Source organism: Rhinolophus hipposideros, assembly GCF_964194185.1.
Source record: "Rhinolophus hipposideros genome assembly, chromosome: 17".
Lineage (NCBI taxonomy): Eukaryota > Metazoa > Chordata > Mammalia > Chiroptera > Rhinolophidae > Rhinolophus > Rhinolophus hipposideros.
The window spans coordinates 53,854,114-53,878,165 of record NC_138063.1 but is presented as its reverse complement, the minus strand read 5'-3'; the positions used below and the strand labels follow the sequence as shown (position 1 = coordinate 53,878,165).

Here is a 24,052-nt window from a genome sequence, read left to right as displayed (position 1 = left end):
CGTCAACAATCTCACAAAGGGCTCTCCAAAGGCTTTGATGTCAGTAGAATCAATCTTCACAGCCCCCTCTCCAGTGGCCTGTGCATTAGTACCTAGAGTCCCCATGAGCCTTTTGGAGGGTTCTGGAGAGGCTTCTTCATACCAGGCTGTCCCAGTAAGTTGCAGGATAGGGAGAAGGTCTCAGCATATTCAGAAACTCCCAAACTAAATAGTTCTTCTTTTGAATTAATTCCCCTTTCCATGATGAGAAGGCAATTCCACGTTCTCCTTTTGCTTTATTCCCCCTTAAAACAGGTCCTGGTACCCTGTGGATACCATAAGGAAAAGGACATGCCAAGGAGAGCAGCAGCTGAGTCAACAGGATCAGGCACTTCAGGGAAAATTCCTTTTTTGGAAGCCAGGCAGTCACTTTCCAGGACTGTTGAATCTTTGGGAAGTGACGCAAGGCCACAGTCAGCGAGAGGCAGGAGCGAGCTCCTGGGAAGGTGTCTCTGAGTCCCTGCCTGAGACTCGAGCAGCTTCTGGGGCACTGTTCCTTCGCCCTGACTTCAGCAGTGGGTGGGTGGTGGGAAGGGCTCTCAGTAGATCTCCTTATATAGCAAACAATTTACAAAGGAGGCTCTTACAGACATCATCAGGATTGCATTTGAGCAGTCTGTGAAACTTCCTCTATCAACAGCTGCGGCTTATTCTAGAAGGAGAGCAGAAACAGAAGGGGAAGGAGTGATGCATTTTTTACTATGACACATTTTTTCAATGTTAGCAGAAGAGGCTGAGTTTTGAGGAATGCTGCAGCGGTTCCTTTACTATTGCTTTTCCTGCCTGCTAGTGGCTGGTTCCCAGCCCACTTCTCCAAGTAGGCAGCTCAGACAGTGTAAGTCCAGGAATGGAGTGGATGCTGCTCACAGAGACTGCAGAGGGGGACTCTCCACTGTGTTTATGAAGGGAGGAAACATCTAGGCTCAGCAGGGAAGGTGGGCAGGATCCGCAGGAATGGTGTAGGGAGGGTGCAGGGAACCTTTGCTTCTTGGGTTCCCAGATAGCCTCTTTTCATTGTGCCTGAGCTGTCAGCCAGCAAAGGAGAAAGGTACCCATAGCAACATTTCTTAATGGGAAACCCGCAAATCTGAACAGATTTGTCTCCTAGCATCTGTTACGCTTATTCTGGTAGCAGCACTCCCATTTCCTTTGGGGAGCCACAGCTCCCAACCCGAACCATGTGGCTAGGGCTAGCCTTCCATGTCGTGTAGCCCTGCAGGTCACACCAGTTGCAGTGACTTTGGTGAGGGGCCTGGTTCAGGGCACTCCATTGAGAGGCAGCCCAGGACTTCCTGCTGTGGGGCTAACATTCTTGCTTCCATGTGAGGAGGGCCTGCCTGAAGATGATGCCAACTCAGAGGAAAACAGGACCAAGAACTGGAGAGACAGATTCCTGCCCATTCTGTTTGAGTACCCATATTCATTGTGTCTGCACTGTGCCAGAGTTCTGTCACTTGCAACCAAGGGTCCCGACTGAGAACATAGTAACATTAGGAAGTGAAGACATGGTCCACCAGTGTGATGTATCAGGTCCAGGTTTCAAGCCATTTTCTTTCTTTCTTTCTTTTTCTTTCTTCTTTCTTTCTTTCTTTCTTTCTTTCTTTCTTTCTTTCTTTCTTTCTTTCTTTCTTTCTTTCTTTCTTTCTTTCTTTCTTTCTTCCTTCCTTCCTTCCTTCCTTCCTTCCTTCCTTCCTTCCTTCCTTCCTTCCTTCCTTCCTTCCTTCTTTCTTTTCTTTCTTTCCTTTCTTTCTCTCTCTCTTTCTCTCTCTCTTTCTCTCTCTCTCTCCCTCTCCCTCTCCCTCTCCCTCTCCCTCTCCCTCTCCCTCTCCCTCTCCCTCTCCCTCTCCCTCTCCCTCTCCCTCTCCCTCTCGCTTTCCTTGCTTTCCTTCCTTCCTTTCTCTTTTTATTTACTTGTTTTTTAATTAAAGTTTATTGGGGTGACAATTGTTAGTAAGGTTACATAGATTTCAGGTGTACAATTCTGTATTACATCATCTATAAATCACATTATGTGTTCACCACCCAGAGTCAGTTCTCCTTCCATCACCATATATTTGAAAATAACTCAAATTTGGTGGGAGTATTTGAGGTGTTCCTTTTTTTTTTTTATTAGTTTCAGGTGCACAAAACAATGTAATAGTTAGACATTTATCATTTATTTCCCTCACACTGTGTCAACCTCCCTCCCCCTATCCACTATTCCTCTGACATCACACATCTTTCTTTTTTTAAAGAAAAAGGCTAAAAGTGCTGTTTAAAGACCTTCCATAAGCTTTTGGGTCCCTTTGAGCTCATTTCAGGACCCACATTAAAAAAAAAAAAACCCACAGTAACATTTGACAGCTCCTTATTTCTGCTGCATAAGTACTAGCAAAGACTTAAAAGTGATTATTATATCTGTTAGCAGAAGATTTTTGGCTGAGTTTTGCTTCTCTATGAAAGTTTTGCTGGAAGATGTAAGACACACCAGAAAGTATTACACATATTAAAAGTAATTCTTGTGATTGGTTTATTGCAGGAGATGAGGAGACAAAAGGGCCTATTGCATGTGCATGTTGCTCCTTAGCCATCCAAGACATTCTGCTGTTGTGTCCCTTCCTCCCCAGATAGGGCCCTTACATGTCCCCTCCCCTTCAGGGTATCCTGTATCATGTGCCATCAAGCCTCTTTTCTTTCACCTGGGTACCACAGCAGACGTGACAGACAGCCTACAAGTGCACATGTATGTGGTGTATCAGGGAACATAAGCATCTTCAAAATTTGTCATTTGAAAGGGAATGTATCGGTCAAGGCCAGATGAGCCCCTATCCAACCCTGAATTTCTGCCTGGAGCGTAGCCTGGGAGAAGTCTGCTCTTCCGTGTCACCCAGCACTCGGAGCATGTGCTTGCCCGTGTAGATAAGAAAATGTCCGGCCACCTGGGCTGCATGGGACAGGAATCGCAGCAGGCTCCTGCAACAGAGAGGACAAGGGCAAGTGTCAGGCTTGGAGTTCTGGGCCAGTGAGGAACAGAGGGCGTGGGAATTCTTCACAACCCGCACCCCTTCTCTATCAATCCACCCCCCTCCCCAAACATGCTCTCAGAGCAGGCCGTGCTCACGTCCCCCATCTCTACTGGGCTCACTAACATACAGATGCTGACTAGGGAGGTCTCTGCATTTCTTGTGAGCTCCCAGGTGAAACCGATGCCACTGACCAGGACGACATTTCCACTAGTCACTTCCAAACAAGGCCTATCATTCAGTAACTAGAAAGTGCTGAGTAGGCAGACTATGCTTCTGAGAGTCCACACTATGTCCTATCCTTTGGCCACTTGCTTATTCTGGTGGCCTGGGGGTGTGTGGGGCTTGTTACTGAAATCTGTCAAGTCAGGCATGAAAGGAGAAGTCAGGCTGAAGAAAAGTCTTACAAAAACTGCAATCGTGATCCTATGACCCACTTTGCTTAGGGTGACTGGGACATTCCCAACTAGACCTTTTTGTGGTATCTAAGTCCTAAGGCTGAGTCTGTTATTCATGTTATTTCAGACTAAAAAAGTAGCTCTAACTAAAATTCTTATTCTCTACCTAGTCCAAAGCTAAAGGGTTTCATTCCAGTTTTAAAGGTTGTCACTTCATAAGGACAGCCAAATCTGGGGCTCAACTGCACTACTTGAGACAGCCCTCTGCTCCTGGCATCCCACCATGGGGCTCCAGCAGGTGATGCCTTTGATTTGGGGGTCTTTGTGACTTCTGTGGCTATTTGTGGTATCCTCAGATCTATCAGATGCTAAGAAATAGTGACAAGAAGGCTGAATTTTGGGTGATGTTTACTTCCTCATTACACTTTTCTAAGTTATTGTAACTCTCTTGCCTTACTTTAATAGTCAAGCAATCTAACTATTTTCTCCCATTTCAGCAAGAAGAAGCTCCCCTGAGTCAAGATTTCAACACTAGGACAATAACAGTTGTTTAGGAGTCAGCTGCTGATGGTTCTAAGTGAGAAACGGAGGCCACGCAGAAGCTACTGCCAAGCTGACCTTGTGCCGGGGCCTGGAGACCTGTCAGAGGAGAGCAGTCTCATTTCCAAAGCATTTCCCCACCTGGCTATGCTCTGGGAAGATCAGAGCAGTCCTTGTGGGACAGTAGAGGGAATGAGCCAGCACACTCAGAGAAGCAGATAGGGCCCTGCCCAGAGGGGCTGTACAGAGAGACTGGAGTCAGCAGTTGCAATACTTTTAGATCAGCTTCAAAGACTTTCTGCCACTGTCAGTCTCTCCTTCCATCCATCCCTCCACAGAGAATTAGTGCTATAGAGAATTAATGACAAATTCACCGGAGGGCTAGATCCAGGTGTATTTACAGCCGGTGCAATCGTGAAGAACTTGGAAGTAACCTTCTCATTTTAAAGATGATGAAACTGAGGCTAGAGATATTAAGTAACTTGTTAAAGGTCACACACCTGGTTGCTCAGAGGCAAGGCTGGGAGGGACTGCAGGAGTCTCTCTCAGTCCAGGGCTCAGTGGCAAGGTGTCCTTCCTGGCTATATACATGGAGAGATTCTGGTGATTTGTTCAAATAGGTTGGGGTACGGATTGGGGATCTGTCCTCTATGGGCTTCCCTGGGATGCTGTGTAGCCAGCCAGCCCCAGCCATGTTCCCATGCCACCTTACCATTAGCTTCAAGTTAGCAATAATACAGCAATATATGCAAAAGAGTATTTATCCAGGTTTGGGTGGCTACTCTGTACAAACCAGGTCAGAATCTCCATGGCTCCGGGTTTAGTGTCATTGCTTAGAATTAATGTTTTAAAATGCACAGGTCTAGTTTATAAAAGAAATTTGGTTCTTCTTTATATTTATTAAATTTTTGTTTCCATTGTATTTAATGGTCTCTGGAGAAAAAAATATATTTTGGCTCAAGACTTTCTGTTTTCTGAAATAAGTTTTGCATCACAGTTAAACTTCCATATGACAATATGAATTAAAGTGAACTTCAATGGCTACTGGTCACGTCAGGGCCTCCTTGGGGCTGGGCCCTGGGAATGCAGAGGAGCAAGCTGGGGACAGCTGCCTGCACTGAGCCGCGTGCATTTTCCAGACCCCAAAGTTGACCCCAAAGACTGTTACCTTAGCAGGGCCTTGAGCCCCGTACACCGGAAGTCATAGGACACCGAATACATCTCATACATGGTGGCCTTCACATTGAGGCAGCCGATGACATCTTTGGGACTCAGCTTGTACAAGTCAAAGGTGATTTTTGCTATTCCTGATTTCTTTGGCTGCTGGCGAGTGGGGATGTAGGTACTACTCTAGAACAGTGAAGGGAAGAAGAGACTTGAGGATTACCCCTTGTATGACATGCAAATCCTGTAATTCTGGTTTTATTTAGTTTTGACTGTAGGTTTAAAATCTGTTAGTGACTAAGCTGCTAATTATTTGAGGAATGTTTTTACCAGAACAATATGCTTATGCTGCTATCATGTCAAAACCCATAAGAAAGTATCCTTTTTAAATCTACACGGGGTTTAGTTACTTTGTATGACTGATTCAGCTTCAGAGCTTGGGTTTCAGGACCCAAGGATCAGTAAGTGGTTGTGCTGTTGACACATGGTATTAAGAGGCACTCACACTGGTCACTGAAGGCAACCATGGTTACTTGATTGACATGGACGGTCTTATGACTATGACACAGTCTGCTTAAAGAGAAGCAGGCAGCGTTGTTTCCCTTTTACAAGACATTTCTGGGCAGAAAGCTTCAGAATCACATGGCTACAGTATGGGGCAGTATGAGAATTTTCCCAGGACTTCGGATGAAAGCTGACTTCTTGGGGGCACTGGAAGCTGTTTGGTAACAATATCCACTCTCAATCTACCTGTAACATCACAGACCCTTCAAGTTGGGAGGAGAAAGTCAGAGACCTTTATAAACAGCACTGTAATATAATTTTCCACGTTAAATCTTTGAAGAAATAAGAAGAGAGAAGAGCTGTCCCTGAGTACAAATGCTGGGCCCAGGGGCTAATTATCCTAGGGTTTGCTTAACATAGATCTCACAGTATTCAAGATTCAAATTTACATAAATCAATAGTTACAAAATCTCACAAACCTCTGGAGTTGGGAGCAGCCGAGGCTCTGAATGTTAAATTCATAACGACAGTAATCTACTATCTATTGAAGTTAAAACATAAATTCTCCAAAAAGTAACCAAACCCTGGAGCCTCTCTTCTTTCCTCACCCACAGAACATAATGCCACGAGAACTTCTGGTCATCGCCCATTGTTTAATGCAGAAGAGGTCCTGCAGCCTCTTCACTTTAGGGGCACAAACTCTCCATCATTTAGGAAACATTATTTTTAAAAATCAAGATTGCAGAATTAAAAGGGGTTTTCACCTATAATTCTACTACAACTCTTTTTTTTTGCCTCTTGTTCCTTTCTGCCATATGAAAGTTTTATCTTACTTTCTTGAAATGTCTTCCTTGAGTCTTGATCTTAAATCAAAATCAAGATGCGCTCACACAGCTCTTCTGCTTGTGACCTAACACAAGGCGTATGGAGTTTTATAACCTGCTAAGGAAGAAGGCAATGATTGCCTCTCTGTCCTCTTTCTGAAAGTGCTTTAAGGAGGTACTTCCTCACAGGCTTTCAGGCTTGTAGACTGAAGAAGGGAGACCCCTGGTGGCTGTTTCTTGGCTGGACGTTCTCCTCCAAGTCAAAATTTGCCTCACTGGTAAAAACATCTCCAAGTTGGGTAGAATCTGTAATCAGCTGTGAGGTGTCCATTTCCATCCTGAAGGAAGATGGTTGAAAAGTGGAAGACTCCAACCGAAACTCACATGTCACCCAGGCCGCTAATAGACTGAGATGGCTTTAGGCCCCTTCTTGAACTGTCACCTCACAGACTTTTTTGTACCCTATCAACAGCCCTGTACTTCAGCTCAGTATCCCAGCATCCCAGCGCCCACCCACTCTGGGGGCTTACACATGCCACATATTAACCAATTCCCGCTAGTAACTGAGTCTCTCGTACATAAAAACAAACGAAAAATATCCTTCCCATCTGAATTAGTTTCCTATTGCTGCTGTAACAAATTACCACAAATTTAGTGACTTAAAACAGCACAAATTTATGTTTATGCTCTTACAGGTCTGAAAGTTCTGCGTACAAAATGAGCCTGCAGGGCTAGTTCCTTCTGAAAGCTGCAGGGGAGACTTGGTTTCCTTGCCTTTTCGGGCTTCCAAAGTGGCCCACAGGCCTTGGCTCATGGCCCTTCCTCACATCATTCCTTCTCTTTGCTTCTGGCCCTCACTCTGGCCCTCCTGCATCCCTCTTACAAAGACCCTGTGATTACCTGACCCACTGGGTAATCCAGGATCATCTCCCCATCTCCAGAACTTAACTTAATCATATCTGCCAAATCCCTTTTGTCACAGAAAGTAACACATTCATAGGTTCCAGGATTAGGACAAGGACATCTTTGGGGGCCATTATTCTGCCTACACTTTCCTCAAACAAGAAGCAGTACAGCCCAAGATTGTCTTTTCAAAGATTTATCTAATTGACCCCATGGTCTTCCAATCTACTGGCATGATCATGTGCTTTAAAGATACTTTATTTTAAATGTTATGCTTTTTATAATTGGTCTGTAGCTTTTCTTCTTTTAGTTAGAAAAGTTATGAAGTATTTGCCATATATAGGAGTGTACATATATGTAAAAATAAGGAACAATGAGATGATGGGTGTACCCACTCTATATAAAACAAACATTATCATGCTATGTGCTTCTCCCAATTATATTCCTCCACCTCCCAAGAGGAAACCATCTATGTTGTACATCATTCCCTTACTTATTTTTAGCATATGTGTATCTTAAATATCATATAGCTAATTTTATATATATATATATTTTAAATTATCTATAAATGGTTAAATGCAGAGGTTCTCAAAATGTAGTTTGGAGATATCTGGGGGATCCTGAGATCCTTTCAGAGGATTGAGAGGTCAAAACTATTTTTATAAGACACACTAAGATGCAATTTGCTTTTTTGTTCTCATTTTCTCACAAGTAGAGGTGTTCTCCACTGTACATTTGGGAAACCTGCATAACTCAAAATCAATATTTTCTAATGACTAATGCATGATGTTACAAAATCATCCCTGCCAAAAAGATCCATTAAAGTACAAGATAGACCAATGGATTCCAATGTAACAGAGGAGGAAAACTTCACAGGTATGCCTTCACATTCACACTGCAGCTAGCCTTTTTGAAATCATCGTTTGTTGAGTTTTCGTGTAGTCTCAAAGAAGAATATCCTCAATCATCTGTAAAGATTATTAAAATAATCTTTCTTTTCTAACTACCTATATATGTGAGGTTATATTTTATTCACACACTTTCATCCAAACAATATATCACAACAGATTGAATATTGAAGAAGATATGAAAATTTAGCTATCTTCCATTAGGTGAGGCATTAGAGAGATTTGCAAAAATCCAAAACAATGCCACTCCGCACTGAATATTTTTGTTTTGAAAATAGTTTTTTCATTAAAAATGTGATTTCTATAACCTGTATGGGGTTATTATTTTTAATGAAGTAATAAATGTTTAAAATTTTATCAATTTTAATTTTGAATATGGGAAATATCTATAGCTTAGTTTCTCAACCTCGGCACTATGACATTTGGGGCCAGATAATTCTTCACTGTGGGGGCTGTTCTGTGCATTGTATTTAGCAGCATCTCTGGTCCCTACCCACTAGATGCCAGTAGTATACCTGTCCCAGTTGTAACAATCAAAAAGGTCTTCAGGTATTGCCAAATGTCCCCTGAGGTGCAAAATCATCCCCAGTCAAAAAACCCTGATCAATGAGTATGAATTCTATTGATATAATCCACACAAACAAAAGCTAATTGGATTATTAGTTTTGGAGAGTGTAAAGGGAGATCAAAAAGTTTGAGGAGCATTTGCTTAATGTATCATACTGCCATGTTTTCACTCAACATAGTTGTTGAGATTTATCCATATAGATAGATGTACTTCATGCATTTTCACAGCAGAAGAGTATTCCATTCAACGAATATACAGTAGTGTGTTTATTTATGTGTATTTACATAGAAGCACATAGCTGGATATCGAGTGTTGGGTATATGTCTAGGAATGGACTTACTTAGTTCAACTCTATGGGATAAAGGTATGTTGTTTTAAATAGTTGTTGGTGGGAGCATAAGAGAGTTCATTGCTCCATATCTTGAAAAATGAACAAAATTTAAAGGGCCGGCTCAGTGGCTCAGGTGGTTGGAGTGCTGTGCTCCTGAGGTCGCCGGTTCGGACAGTTGTGGGCTACCATGAGCACCCGTGGGCTACCATGATCGGCAACTAAACAACGGCTTGAACTGGAGTTGGCGGAGAAGGGGAAAAAAGAAAAAATTTAAAAGCCTAACAGTAACAAATCTAATAATGGTGTGAAAGAGTATCTTATTGTGGTTCTAACTTGCTTTCCTAGTCACCAATGAGGTTGAGCATTTTCCCTATGATTTATTGTCCATTCTGCAGATGGCTGTCCCTGTTTTTTGCCCATTTTTCTATCAGATTGTCTGTTGTTTCCCTTATTGATTTGTGTGAGTTCTTTAAATTGGCCGAATACTTATCCTTTGTCAGGTTATGTTGAAAATACCTCCTCCCCATTTGTGGATTATTGTTTTACTTCCTTTATAGGATCTTTTGATGACAAATTTCTTAATGGAGTTGAATTTGCCATTTAAAAAACGGTTTGTTTGTTGAGTCTTGTTTAAAAAAATAACACCTTGCGGATGCCTTTTAGACATACATTAGATCTTCTCAGTCATGCCTCCAACTTCCATCCTGTTTTCCACCTCTCTTTTTGTTACAGCATGGGAACCTTCTTTAGACATGTCTCCCAGGTCTTTTATTATTATCTTTAGTCCTGTCTGAGTCTTCATTTATTTTAATTGCTATATTTTTCATTTCTACAAATTCTATTTGATTTTTCCAAGTCTATCTAGTTTTTTATTTCCTCTTATTCCTTCTTACTTTAGATTACTTTTTATATTTCTTTGAACATTTAAAATATACTTATTATATACTGCGTGTTTGATGACCCAACATCTGAGGTCTTTGTAAGCCTGACTTTGTTATTTCTGCCTGGATCAATGTTCATTCCAAGCCTATTTGCTCCTGCTAGTCATGCGGGGGAACATCAACCCTGAATCACTGGGGCTGGAGGAAGAGACTATTTGAATAAAGAGAATTCAATGAGTAATCTCCTTCCACTGATGCTTCCTTCCTGAGTCTCTATAAACTAAACTCCCAGCTTGGGTGATTTTAGAATCAACAGTCCCTAAAACTTCATGAGGGCAGCTGTCCCACAGATTCTCAGGAGAGACCTTTAAGATTCTCTACTTTATGTCGGCATCTCTAATCTGACCCCCACTTTCTGTTAGCCCAAGACTTTGTCTCCTGTCCTCCCAGCATCCACCAAAACTGAAGCCCTTAGTTACTGAGGTCAGTGGATGCCCACAGGACGAGATGCCAGCTTCAGTGTTTGCTTTCCTCTATCGATTCTGGCTCCCATAAAATGTTTGGCCTCTGGGGATTTCCCTTTCTTAAAGGTCAGTTAGGCATATGAAAAGATGTTTTAATATTTTGCTTAACATTTTTAGTGGGAGGATTTTCCAAGATATATATATATATATACATATATACATATATATATGTATATATATATATATATATTCTATAGTTTTCCAGAAATCAAAGCCTTTATTTCTATCTCTTTTCTAAATCACTATGTTCACACACACACACACACACACACACCTAATTTCATTGGCTATGTTAGCTTGCCAGCCTCCTGAGGACAGAGACAATGAATGGTCAACAGGTCATACCTACAGGCTTTAACAGTATCTATAGCTACTCACTGGCCAAAGTTTGTCCCTCAGAATTATTTGCTTTAAATCATACAGCCCAAGTTCACAAAAATGCTACATTTCCTAGAAAGACTTATAAGAATCCCTTTGAGGGTAGTAGACCCAGTTATTAGGTGAATATAAAGGACATATTTAGAAAGTGGGCGAGTCAACACCAAAGTAGGGAATTCACTTTTGTAGGTAAAAGTCTACCCAGTAGCTAGGTTTACTTACCGGTGTCCACTTCTGTCCTTTTTCCAAGATCATGAAATGTGTGTTGTCTCCCAAGGTCTGAAAGAACTCTTCTGTGTCTACCATGGTGCCATCTTCCTCCAGCACCAAAGTGACCAACCCGCTGGTGATAAGTAGGGCATCCAGAGTCTAGGGTGGCAACACATCAGAGACATGGAATGAAGCAGGAGATTCCACTTTGACCATTCACAGCCATTGATTACATTATAGTTTCAGAAGAGCTGGCTGATTTTGATTGAATTTTAGTGGTCAAGATATACCTTAATTGGTACCTGGGATTCAATCTTTGCTTGGAAAAAGAGAAGTTACAATTTTGAAGAGACCTATCTTCTTCAGAGATTTCAATGACATGAGATAAATGATTACATTTAATAATATTTACAGTTTCTAAAATTACCTACTTATTTTGACAAATAAAAATCCAGTACATATGATATTTAAGGAACCTGAGTCTCACATGGCGTATTTGAATATCTATCCTGCTTCGGAGCCTGCATGTTGGACACACGTTTCTCATTTCCATGGGTGTCTGTGTCTAGGTTACGCCTCCATGCGATTCTTATTTGGTGATCTAGGACACTTTTAGATTAAGGACTATTCTTCTTTAGCCTTTATAACAAAAAACAGATTTCTAAAGTCTGTTGCTTCCCTATATTCTCCCTTGTGAAAGAAATAAAGTTACATTATCAACTGATGACTGTTTTTATGGTTTTTGTTTCTGTACCTAAATCTTTTATGGTACAGAGATGCAATGTTTCCTTTAATTCTTTCATTCTCCTTTAGCCACTTAGAAATGCCCCTCTTCACCCCTCATCCTATCCCCCACCCAACTCTCCAAGGCCAAGACATGGACCTTTCTGTGTCTGCATTGGCTTTGTACCCAAGACCCTGGGCCTTCTGAGAACTGGTGTGAGGCACTGCCGCCCATGGTACCTTGCTCAGGAGCTCCTTCAGACTGCTTGCCATCACTCCCCGCCGGCTGCTTCTGTCATGGTTGGAGACTCGGAAAGGGCGAGCTGAATGCATGAGGGGAGTGAGCAGGACTCTCTTAGTCTGTGATCCCATAAATGTGAGAGGCCTGGAAATGGAGGAGAAAAGTAAAAATTATATTTGACATCACTTTTTAAAAAGGTCTTTAAAGAAAGTTTTGAAGTACAAAGAAATAAAACAATTTTAATATTTGCATTTAAAAGAAAGATATTCAATGGTTGGGGATTAAAAATTCTATCAGCCATCTATCAATCTATCTACCTACCTACCTACCTACCTACGTCTATCTTCCAATATCCAAGGGACAAACAAAAATACATAAAATTAAAATCACAACCATCATTACCCCTATTTTATCAGAACATTCAAAGTCCTTGCAGTAACTAGTTGAGAAGAAATGATAAAGACACTAAACTCAAAAAAGAAATAAGAATTATATTCTGCAAACATGGGTTTTAAAGCTGAAAAATCTAAAATGATTTCTAGAGACCACGGAGTAGCTAAGCGGAGTTTAAAAATTAGACACACACACACATACACATACACGTTCCATATTTGTACAATAAGATGAAGCCAGAAATTGAAAAACTAGATATTAATCACTATGGCAATAATCAAATTAAAAAAATAACAGGATAAATGAGGAAAAACAGAATACTATAATAACTGTGGTTGGAATAAAAAGAAGGAAAAGAACTTTGGGCCATATGTCACATGACACTTTGAAGTGTTTGAAGTGTTCCACATTTATCAAAGAATTAATTCAAAATTTCTCTATTAAAAAAAACTAACATGGAGGAAAAAAATAACAGTAGCAAAACCAAATCAAGACTAATTTTCTGAGTTAAAATCCTCAACACTTGGTTATTATATTTTAGTTACCTAGCAACTATAAAAAAGCAATAAAATGCTGATAAGGTGCTTACTACTTTAGAAGTTATTAAACAAACACATATTTTGCTTTATAAATATTAACTCACTTAATCCTCAGAAACTGTGATAGTCCTGTTTTTCTCAATTTGTAGATGAGGAAACCAGGCTAGTGACCTAGTTTCCCATAGCTAGTAGGAGCCAGAGCTGGGATTCAGCCCCAGGCACCATTTCTCTGCCTCATGAAGGTCATCTAGATACCACACACTACGAGTTACTAACTAAAGAATGAGAAAAGTTTGCATATTAGTAAACATATAAAGTTTTGATCGCAATTAAAGAAATAGGAAACCAGCTTTGACACACCATAGCACACTTTTAGACCAACATTCAAGAAGTACTTTGAAAATAACTCCATGAAGAGAAGCAGATGTACCTTGCTGGTGGCACTAGAAAGTGGTTCAGTTTCTTTGGAGACCAGGCCAGCAATGTATAAAGAGCTTCCACCCAAGATTGTGGGCTTTTTTACACTTAGGAATATATCCATAAAGAAATTATTCAAAAGAATATAAACAGAAATTAGCAATGATTCAGGCAGATCTTACTTCGTGTTGGACGCTGTGATAAGCAACATGTGACCTCATTTAATCCCCCCAGCCCCTGAGGAACTATTATCTACAGCTGTACTGTTCGCACACCAGAACTGAGCTCACTTATTTCAGGTGCTCAAATAGTTGCTGACAATTTGGAGTGGTACTTGTACAATGAGATTGCCGAGAATGACACAAGGACAACCATGTAGAAGATACAAAGTGAGGATACCACTGCTTTCTGACACAACAGTTTCTCTAGATTAACCCAATGAAGGCTAAAATTTTAGAGAACACCCATACTGTTTTCAAATGCCTATTACCTAGAATTTAGCACTTTAGTTTTATACATACATAGTCATTTATCTATACTTTATTTTCCCAACTATTTCCCATTGGAATTTCCTTATGGACAAAGCCTTCTTTATTGTATCTCCCATAATGCCTAGCTTAGTACTAGGCATATAACTTTTACATAGTATGTTGCTTAACTTGAAGCTCTATAAATGGACATAAGTGAAAATTGAATGACTTACCAAGTAATTTGCTATATGAAAACCTGATAGTATTGTAGTGTACCAGCTCGCAAACAAATTCGTGTTACCATGTTTCAGGAGAGTCGCCATAATAGCACGTCTGTGCCTCACCCCTATGCCTCACCAACAAATTGGCATTAGCAAGAATTTGGCTTCAAATATATTCAGCCAGCATCCCATTATGCTTCAGAAGTGTTCATATCTGAGCACTTACTGGAGCCAGTGATGTGTGAACTCTTTACACATGTTAACTAATTATTATCAAAACTTACAAGGAAAGTATTAGCCATTTTCTCAGAAGAGAAAACTTAGGCTTAGAGTGGATTCTCAAGGACACTCAGTTAATAAGGAAAAGAGGTGGAGGATCATCTCTCTGAACTTCAAACCTCAAGCAGTAAACGTGTTAGGAACACCGTGAGGAAGAGCTGCTTGGTGGCTGAAAGGACAACAGCATTCTCTGTTCACATCCTCAGCTCCTTTCCCTTTAGGCCACCAGAGTCACTGTACACTTTGTTTCCAGGGAGACAACTGCAATGGGACTGTGCCAGGTCAGAGGTCTCCAATGCAGGCTCCCCGTCAGAATAAGAGATTCACGGAGTAAGTCAGAGCCTGAACCAATGCAGCAGTGGCATTGGCATCAGCCTCTGAACTTTTGCCCTGATTCCAAGCAGTTACGCCAGGTCCTTGGTTACACAACACAATGAACAAGATGCCCACATTCTGATGAGCTGATGCTACAGAGAATTCGCTCACAGTCTCATCCCTGTGAGCTGGTAGACAAGGCAGCGAGGATTGTCCATTAGAACCTGGCTTTGTTCTCAACCTAATCATAGCATCTGAAACTTAAATTTGCTGGCAAAGTCCCTATGAGGAGGAGAGAGAGAAAGATATGAGTTCTGCTCTGTGCTAAACACTGTATACATTAGCACATTACCTAACAACTCTACAGGACAAGTATTACAGTTAAGGAAAACTGAGGCTCAGAACATTAGGCAATTAATAAGGTCAGAGTTAGCAAGTGCAGCACAGGGGTTTGAACCCAGTGCCTACTTTCGCACCATGGTGCCTGCCCTACCAGGTGCCAATCCTCCTAGAGTAGAGGGGAACCCTGGACTTCCACTGGTAAGAGCCTCTCCTCCCCCACAGCAGGAAGTCATTGCCATTGCCCATGTGGCCTTTTAGAATCTATGCCTACCAGGTCAGGGTCTGTCTGTGCACTTTTTACTTCCCCACAGCACCTAAACCCCTGTTGGCATGTGATCTAGTCACTGAGTAAAAGATAGGCTAAGACAAAAATCAGAGATATGGGAGAACAAAGTTCATGTCTTAGAAACTTAGGTCCAGACCCTGGTGGTCAATGGCACACATTGTGGGCATGAACAGCTTTGACCTAGTTAGTTGTGGTTCCATATCTCCTCATTGGAAAACACTCACACCTTAGTAAGCACCAATGCTCCAGTGACCTAGCACAGCTGGTTATACAAAGTTCTTTATTGTCTTTTAACTCTGACAAGTGCTGGCAGTCATTTCTGGTCCTCTCTCTTCACAGTATCCTTAAGATAGCCATCCTTAATGAAAAAGGACATTGAGTCTATTCTTCTTCTTACCTGTTACGTTTCCTAATGGAAAACTGGGTCATTGTTGAAGCAAAGGCTTATGGAGCACACATAACAGAATATTTGAAGACATGGAAATTAAATTCTGCCATTCTTTTCAAGAAACAGGATGAGTGATTTGATGTGCCAAATTATGTAAAAACAAGACTACCTTATATACAACATAGAAAGAGGTTAAATGAAATTTTACATATACTAGACCTATTTAACAAATACTATTTAACAAATACTATTTAACAAATACTATTTAACAAATACTATATGAGAGCTTAATCTGCTCCAACTGCTCCAGCACAGCAGGATTAACCAGCTAGCTACGTGAACAAAGCAACGTATCAATCCAATTCACTTTTGGTCTTCTTAACAGAATAATTTATGTCACTGGCCATTAGCACAATGCCTAAAGTGTGTTGCTATTCTTCCTCAATTTCTTAATATACCAATGTTGAAATAGGAGCACTGAGAAGCCTTAGAATTCTGCTTTTAGACATAACATACATCAGTCACCTCAGAGTCCTGGGAAAGTACAGATGACCATATGAAGCAGGAAGGGAAATAGCTCACTAAAAGGAAAACAACAACAACAACAACAAGGAAATAGGGCTGTTCAAGGAAATAGATTGTTTCGAGGAAATCAAGATAATAAGTTAGACTTCATAGAATTAATCTTGAAAACTGTGAAGGGACATATCTCCCAGAAGTGAGGGAAACAGAGAGTCTTTGTAGCCACCCCCCCCCCCCCCCGGGAACTGAGGAGTCCTCAACTTATAAGTGTGAAATAAAGTGACAAACACAGACTGAGAGTAGATGTGAATTTTACTCCAGTAAAACAAAGCTAACCCCCACAGGTAATAAGAAAGCATCTTTATACGGCCCCCTACAGATGGATGTTTATTCTGAAAGTGCTGGAGGAAAAGGCAGTCCTAGGAACAAGTTCTGTCTGAGCCAGAGAAACATTTTTGTGTCAGCAGTGATGAGGTGGCTTTATATAGCCAGGGAAGATACCACCCAGGAACTATTCAGAGTGAAATGATGGCTGAGGAAGCGCCACATTTTATTGCTAGGTGGAAAAGGAGTAACCCATATGAAGTAATAAAGAACAGACAGGGGTAGATGATGTATGTGAACTGAGCACTATCGCCAAAGGCAAGAGTGGCAATGAGAATGTTAAGAAGGGAAGTGGTGGTGGCAAGTATGGGAATGCAGAGAAATAAGGCAGCTTGGAAAGTATTCATCAGCCCTGGCTAGGTCTCCATGAGCTGTACAGATTAACTTGCAGAAAACTCAATTTGTTGAGTATATCCCTAAGACGACTGTGGTAAAATTTTTACTGAAATGGCAGCTAGACAAAACCTAGAGTTTCTTGTTCAAGAAAAGGAAAGACGTACTAAATATCTACAACAGCAACTGTTTTGCACAAAATAGAATACATCAGCTTTATAACAACTTCCGAGTTCACATGAATGTTATCAGTGATGGGACACAAAGACAGAGCAGGCTTTGTCCGCAGGATGACCTGTGGACATCCCTGAAGTCCAGCGTATGCTAAGAGACACCAGGCTGCTTTCATTATGATGAAGGCCTCTAGTGATTACAGACGATTAACAAACTAATGACTGGTTTAAGATTTAATAATTTCTTATATGTAGCTGATCTTACAAAAGATGGGCACAGTGATTAAGTTACTTCCTTGGCAAAAATGCAGTTATATATAACAACAAACAGAATTAGGACATACTGTACCAGCTAGTTTAAATTAAGAAGCACTGAGACAGAAGTCCTGCAAGACCATAATTTACAACCGTGGCAGTCACCTTGTGGCTCACATAGATCTTCATCCTGGACCTGGTTTTAAAGAAGGGCAGGGAAGACAAGTGTGTTCCTTTCAACAAGTGTTACAGATTGTCTTCTTCCAGTTTAGTTTGGAAGCAGGTAGATTCCAAAGAACTATAGCAGCTCAGTTTGGAAGCAGGTAGATTTTCACAGAAATACGACAACAGTGTGTCCCAACAAATAGTCACTCACATCTAGAGTTTGCCAAGTTCAAAAGGAATGTGTTTCAGGAGATTAGATATTTCCTTATGTTTTGATTTGCCAACATTTCATAAGCAAGTTGCTTCCACCACACACTTGACCCTGTGGAAACCTCACACAGATACATTTTGGATTTTGGGACACTGTTGTAGGGGTCAGATGCAGGGGCCAGGGTCATCCTTAATTCTGCAGGTGTTACCTCCTCCTCCTGCTCCAGGCAATACCAGTGAGGAGTCAGTGCCTTCTCCCCATTTTTAAAACTCAGCCCAGGAGCTCCTCAGTGTCCAAAGGACCTTGGAGAATGGGTGTTTGTTCATGGGAGAAAAGTTTGGAGGATGCACCTGAACTCCCAACTCTTCACAGTTGTTCCCTCTAGGAGTGGGAGTGGGAGGTGGGTGGTACTGGAAGGAGAAGAAGAAAACAGGAAAGAAACCAAGTGTCTTTACCTTTATGCTTAAACCATGTTAAGATACATGAATCAAGTCTGTTTCTCACCTTCCCCAGGTTTCACTGCTTGACTTCCATTTTTTTGTTTTTATTTGTTTTTGAAGAGAAAGCCAGTGCCCGACAAACTGATCCCCCTTACGTTTTGGCAGCTATTTTCCCTGAGTATTACATACAGCCCCCTTTAAGAATCCAAGTTCAGAAACCTCTAGGTCACACTAGTTTTGTAAAGTGATCCTGTCTTCTCTTCCTGGGATCAACCACCTCTGAAAACCCCCATTTTAAAGTACACAAGTCTTTTCCATCCTCTTTGAAGTTCTTTGAAACTCTTCAGAGAAACACGATCCCTCGATCCCTCCTTAAATCTATAAAATTGCTGCCACGCAGAATCTTTAGGCTCTTACGAACAAGGATTGGTTTGGTAAGTCAGGATGTGAAATGAGCCGAAAAGGGGGAAAGGAATGATGCCGAGCCTTCAATAGAGCTACGCGTGGAGCGGGGCAAAGAGGCTGCGGGATCCTCGGGCCTCTGATTCCTCCCTGGGCAGAGTCCTCGCCTTCGGATGGTGCGAAGGGTGGGGGGCTCCTCTGCAAACAGCCTGTTACAACCTAGGCGGGCTCAGCGAGCAGGGGTCAGGGAGTGTTCAGGGCCGGAGACGCGCCCCGCGTCAGCCCACGCTCGCCTTGGAACCCCGAGACCGCGCTCACGCGAGGGCTAACCCTGGGCCGCCGAGAGTCCCCGCCAGCGCCCGTCCCCACGCCCCAGCTCCGTTCACTATACGCAGGACCGCGACAAGCCCTGTCCCTATGCACCATGGAAGTGTTGCTCTGAGTTCCCGAGACGGAGTCCTTATCTGCACCCCTGGCTGCTGCCAAGGCAAGAGACGCAGCCCCTCCCGCACTCACCACTGTCACCTGTCTCGCGACGCCCGCACACCTCAGGTGCGCCACACCTGGCACTTGAGGCCAGTGAGAGGAGGAGGAGGAGGAGGAGGAGGAGGAGGAGGAGGAGGAGGAGGAGGAGGAGGAGGAGGAGGAGGAGGAGGAGGAGGAGGAGGTGGAGGAGGAGGAGGAGGAGGAGGAGACGCGCGGCGGGCTCGGGCTTTGCTTACAGGGGGCGCCCGCGGCGTGGGCGGCAGGGATACGGGTGAGGGCGCCCGGACGTGGGCCTCGGGGAACGCGGGGATGCGGGGCGCGTGGGGTGCGGAGCGAGACGGGGCGCAGCAGGGAAGGGGGGTGCGGGGCACGCCGGGCCGCGGGCAGAGTCCTGAGCCGCGCTAGCGCCGCACTTGCCTGATGAGGGCTCCGGCGTAGTCCCGGGCCGTCTCCATCGCTCAGGTCCGCTCTCCGAAGCCGCCTGCCCGCCCGCGCGCCGCCTCTTAAAGCGCCTCTGCCCGCCCCGCCCCGCCCGGCCAACCCTCCGGCCGCGGCCTGACCCCCGCAGGGCACGGACCTTGGCAATGGGCTGGCCTCTGCTGAAGGTCGCAGCTTAGCGTCCTGGGAGCTCCAAGGGGTCCTCGCCCCGTCGTGCCCGCTCACGGGGAGGGGCTGTCCCAGACGGCTGCACAGAACGGTACCGGTGACCCCGGAACCCCAGATGTTCCGCAGATCACTTTATGGTCGCGTGCCAACGTCTTTACTTCTCACTTTATGGAGGTTGGAGCAGATGGGGACATCACCAACCCCGACAGCATGGCCTCGGCTGTGGAAAGGCGATGTGTTGTTTTAAACCTAGACCACAGGTGGGGAGCGGGAGGCGCAGGACGTGTACATTAGTGACCCCCAGACCGCGCCCAGTCAGCGCTGGGCCTGGGACCCCTGGCGCCAGGCTCCGTCCGAGTTCCTCGAGCCAGCTGGTTTCTGCAGACGTGAGGACGTGGCCTCAGGTACCGGTACACACAGCTCCTCAGGTTCTCCGAGGCGCCTTGGCTTCCTTCTTGTTGCTTTCCCTCTGTATCATGGGCATTTGGGGACAGTAAGAAGGGTGTGAGGAATGGCGGGGTAAAGGAACCTTTTGGACTTCATTGACAATTTTTTTTAGCTATTGGTAAGGAACTTTCTCAGAGCAAGGAAGGAAAGGGAACCGAGCCAATGCTGAAGGCGATTCTATCCACGTCATGCTTGCACAGACATCCATATGAGAAGACGCGGTGCGGCATGTTTTAGAAACCTCTGGAGGGGGGTGGGAATAGCGCTTGTCAGGGATTCAATAGAGCTCTTAAAATTGAAGCAGACGTCTCTTGAGCAGGTTAAGGATTGGAACATTCCCTTAATTCTAGCCTTTGGAAAGTTATAAACTCTCAGGGATAAGAGATTTGCTAGTGCATGCTCTCCTGCATATAATCCAGTGATTGGTTCTACGAATTATTAGCAACTGCTGACTGCCCTATTGTGAGCCGTATTTCCAAAGAGCTGTAGCTTGACCTAAAACTCGCTTTTCCTGATTCAACTTGGTTTCAGCACATTGACTTGATTGCTTAAATCATGCCCCCTTGTGCCTGCCCTCCTCAATTGAACTCACAGAAACAAACACACACTTCTTCCCCTTCAGAGTTACTGGTGCCAACACGCCTCTTGACTTGCAGGAATAGTGAAGCCAAAAGCAATTTCCTTTCAGAGTTCTGGACCCCACGGAGCCTGCTGGGCACTCCCCAGCTCCAGGGCTCACAGAAGAGAGGTTGGGAGCGTGGGGGTGTTTCCTGCCCAGAGTCACTAGATCAGGCCTTGAGATCATTAGCTGCTCCTCCACTGACACCCTGCTATGGCCTGAATGTTTGTGTCCCCCTGCCCAATTCATATACTGAAATCTTAATAGTATTAGATTTAATAGTTTTAGAATTTAATAGTTTTAGAATTTAATAGTATTAGAAGGTGGGGCTTTTGGGGGGTGCTTAAGTCATGAGGGTGGGGCCCTCCGGCATGGGAGTAGCACTTTATAAAAGAGGCTCCAGAGAGATCCCGAGTCCCTTCTGTCATGTGAGGAGACAGTGAGAGGACAGCCAGCTATGAACCAGGAGCAGAGCCCTCACCAGAACCAGACCATACTGGCACCCTGGTGTTGGACTTTCAGCTTCCAGAACTGTGAGCAATACATGTCCGTTTATAAGCCACGCAGTCTATAATATTCTGTTAGAGCGGCCAGATCAGACTTAGGCGTACCCCCAATTTGATAGATGAGAAAATGGGTCCAGTCAATTCAAGCCAACTCACCTTTTAAAAACTTTTTATTGTGAAAATTTTCAAATATAAAGACATTCCACGGGCATCCCAGTGCCTGAATTCAACCACTGTTAACATTTTGACATATTTGTTTGTTATTTATGTGTATTATTATTTGAATCCTTTCACATAAAATCTTTCAACCTGCATCTCTGGAGAAACAAGAACATTCTCATGTATACTATACTGACGTTGTTATACCTAACAAATTAAAACGATCTAGTAGCACCTTGTCACGTGGGGTCTCTGGTCCCGCTCCCCGCACAAGAACGCAGGATACCGCGAGGCCAAAAAGGAACACCAATGAGCCACAGACGGGAGTCATACCACTATATTCTTGCTGGCGGCTGGGTTGGAGACACAGGAAGGAAGCAGGAGCCACACAATCTGCAACCTGCCAACCACTTTTCTGCCAACCAACCAAACCCCTAGTGTAGCCACGGCAGTTATATAAATGACTAATGGCTAACCAGTAACAGCTGATGGCCAACTATTCACAGCTGATGACCATCCAATCACAGTTGATGGCCATTTACTACCCAAGTGAGCACCTTGCCAGGTGAGGCTGAGATCCTGGAAACTGCTCTCTGGGACTCCGTCCCCACACTCCTAATACTCAGTTAATAGTCAAGTTCCCCAACCATTCTGATTTATTGACACCTTTATGCATAAGGTACTGTACCCATGTCTGAGATACAATGTATTAAACCCATTCTGGAGCAGTGAAGGTCAAGATCACAGGTGATTCTCACACACCAATAACCAATCAGGGCAACAGGTGCTATTCATTTACTTATTCCGAGGGTCTGGAGAGCCATCTTTGGTCAGAAGCCATTTAGTATAGGCTCATTAATGACTGACTGAATGAATGAGGTGCTGTGTTAGCAGTAATATATGAATGCAAATTGCAAAGGGAACAAAGTAATGAATTCTGCCCAAAGAGTGTCCAGGAAGGGACAAGCATGAGTGAGGTAAATAGTGCATGGGGGTGCTTGTGACTACTCTGCACTGCTTTTAGGAATACCAGAGGTACAGAGGGACAGTAATGACATGTCTGGCAATCCCGTGTGTGTATGTGTGTGTGGGGGAGTACTAGAGGAGAATGATAGGAACCAGTTGTGCATTCAGGTCAGAGCAAATCTGCATAGCTCTGAATGCACAGTGGGGAACCAACCAGAGTTGCAGGGTGGTCTGTTCAGACAGATTTGAGAAGAACATTCTGGGGTTGACACAGAGGCCAGACTGGGCCAGAGAAGCCTGTAGAGGATCCAAGTAAAAGAGTCAAGGGTAGATCTGGGCATTGGCAGTGGGCAGAAAGAGGAGGAAGAGGCTAAGGAAGATGCCGTACGTACGACGTGGTAATGAACAAGCGAGGGAGCCGCTGAAGATGACTCCAATATTTTTAGTCTGGGAAACTGTAGAGGTGACATGCCCTTAATTGAGATGAGAAATACAAGAGAGGAAGCACGTTTATACTGAAGTTGAAATTATGTTGAAAGGCACGGGCCTGTGTACCACACTGGGCAGAGCTGTGGAGCAGGCCTGTGGGCCACACTCAGATGTGTGGGATGACACTCAGGGAGAGGCCTAGTTGGAAGTCAGTGCTAGTCAGCTACCTGCCTGCTCCTAAGTGGGATATGTGTCATACAACTGGGTGGCTCACTCCCCCCACCACCCCAGGAGGGTGTCTGGAGAGGGAGAAGAGGGCAGGGCATGTTGTGCTTCAAAGGGCTTGGCTTCGAAGCCCAACAGGTAGGCCAAGAAGAAAATGGGTTAAGAGGCAGAGTATGCCCAGCTGTTCCGGGAGGGTGCCTGTCCAGCACATTTCCATCTTCCGTCTTTCACGCAGATAAACTCCTTTCTCATCATTTAGTTCATCTTTATTCAGCAACTACTATGTTCTAGTGCAGCCAAGACTAGGAATCTAGTGTTTTGTGCCCAATTTAGCCACAGTTGACACAGTCCCTATAGTCTGTGTGTGTCCCCAACATTGCGCCTCAAGGAGGACGTCCAGAATGCTGACCTTTCCAGCTCCCTGCAGTTGTCTCTGGGGTTGATGCTACAGTTGGCTCAGCTCCTTCTCCAAGGTGGGGCTTCCCCATCCTCTCACAGTCTTGGCAGGTGACTGACAGAGCACATACTCTGGAGCACAGAGACCCGGGTTCCTAGCCTGGCTTTACCTCATTCCAGGGGAGTGACCTCGCCCAAGCCTCAGATCTTCATCTGTAAAAAGGAACAGGGCTGTCTGTCTCATCGGGTAGAGGAAGAATCAAATCCTGTGAGGGGTGGGCTGGTCTGGCGCAGTGCCCAGCCCAGAGTGAAGACCATGGTGAAGCAGATGATGGACAGCTGGGCTCCAGTTCATAGCCAGGAGGGAGTGCCTGATACGGAAACTGCTTCTTGTGGACGGGGGGGCTACATTACATAGAACATAGATGCTTAAGCTTAAAGAAACATTAGCGACACTCTAATCTGATTTCTATATTTTACGAACAAAGTGGATGAAAAAATGAACACTGGGTCTGAACCCTGCCCTTGTTACTTTCAGAT

General features: G+C 43.8%; 1 protein-coding gene across 1 annotated transcript; it reads right to left on the bottom strand.

Moving 5' to 3' along the window:
* Positions 1 to 1,959: 1,959 nt before the first annotated feature.
* Positions 1,960 to 20,306, bottom strand: CIDEA (cell death inducing DFFA like effector a). Its single transcript, XM_081078708.1, has 5 exons — positions 19,577 to 20,306; positions 12,138 to 12,282; positions 11,187 to 11,333; positions 5,148 to 5,329; positions 1,960 to 2,991 (listed from the first exon to the last, which is right to left on the bottom strand). The coding sequence occupies exons 1-5, from the start codon at positions 19,612 to 19,614 to the stop codon at positions 2,844 to 2,846; spliced, it is 660 nt and encodes a 219-aa protein (XP_080934834.1). The 5' UTR covers positions 19,615 to 20,306; the 3' UTR covers positions 1,960 to 2,843.
* Between the last annotated feature and the right edge of the window lie 3,746 nt (positions 20,307 to 24,052).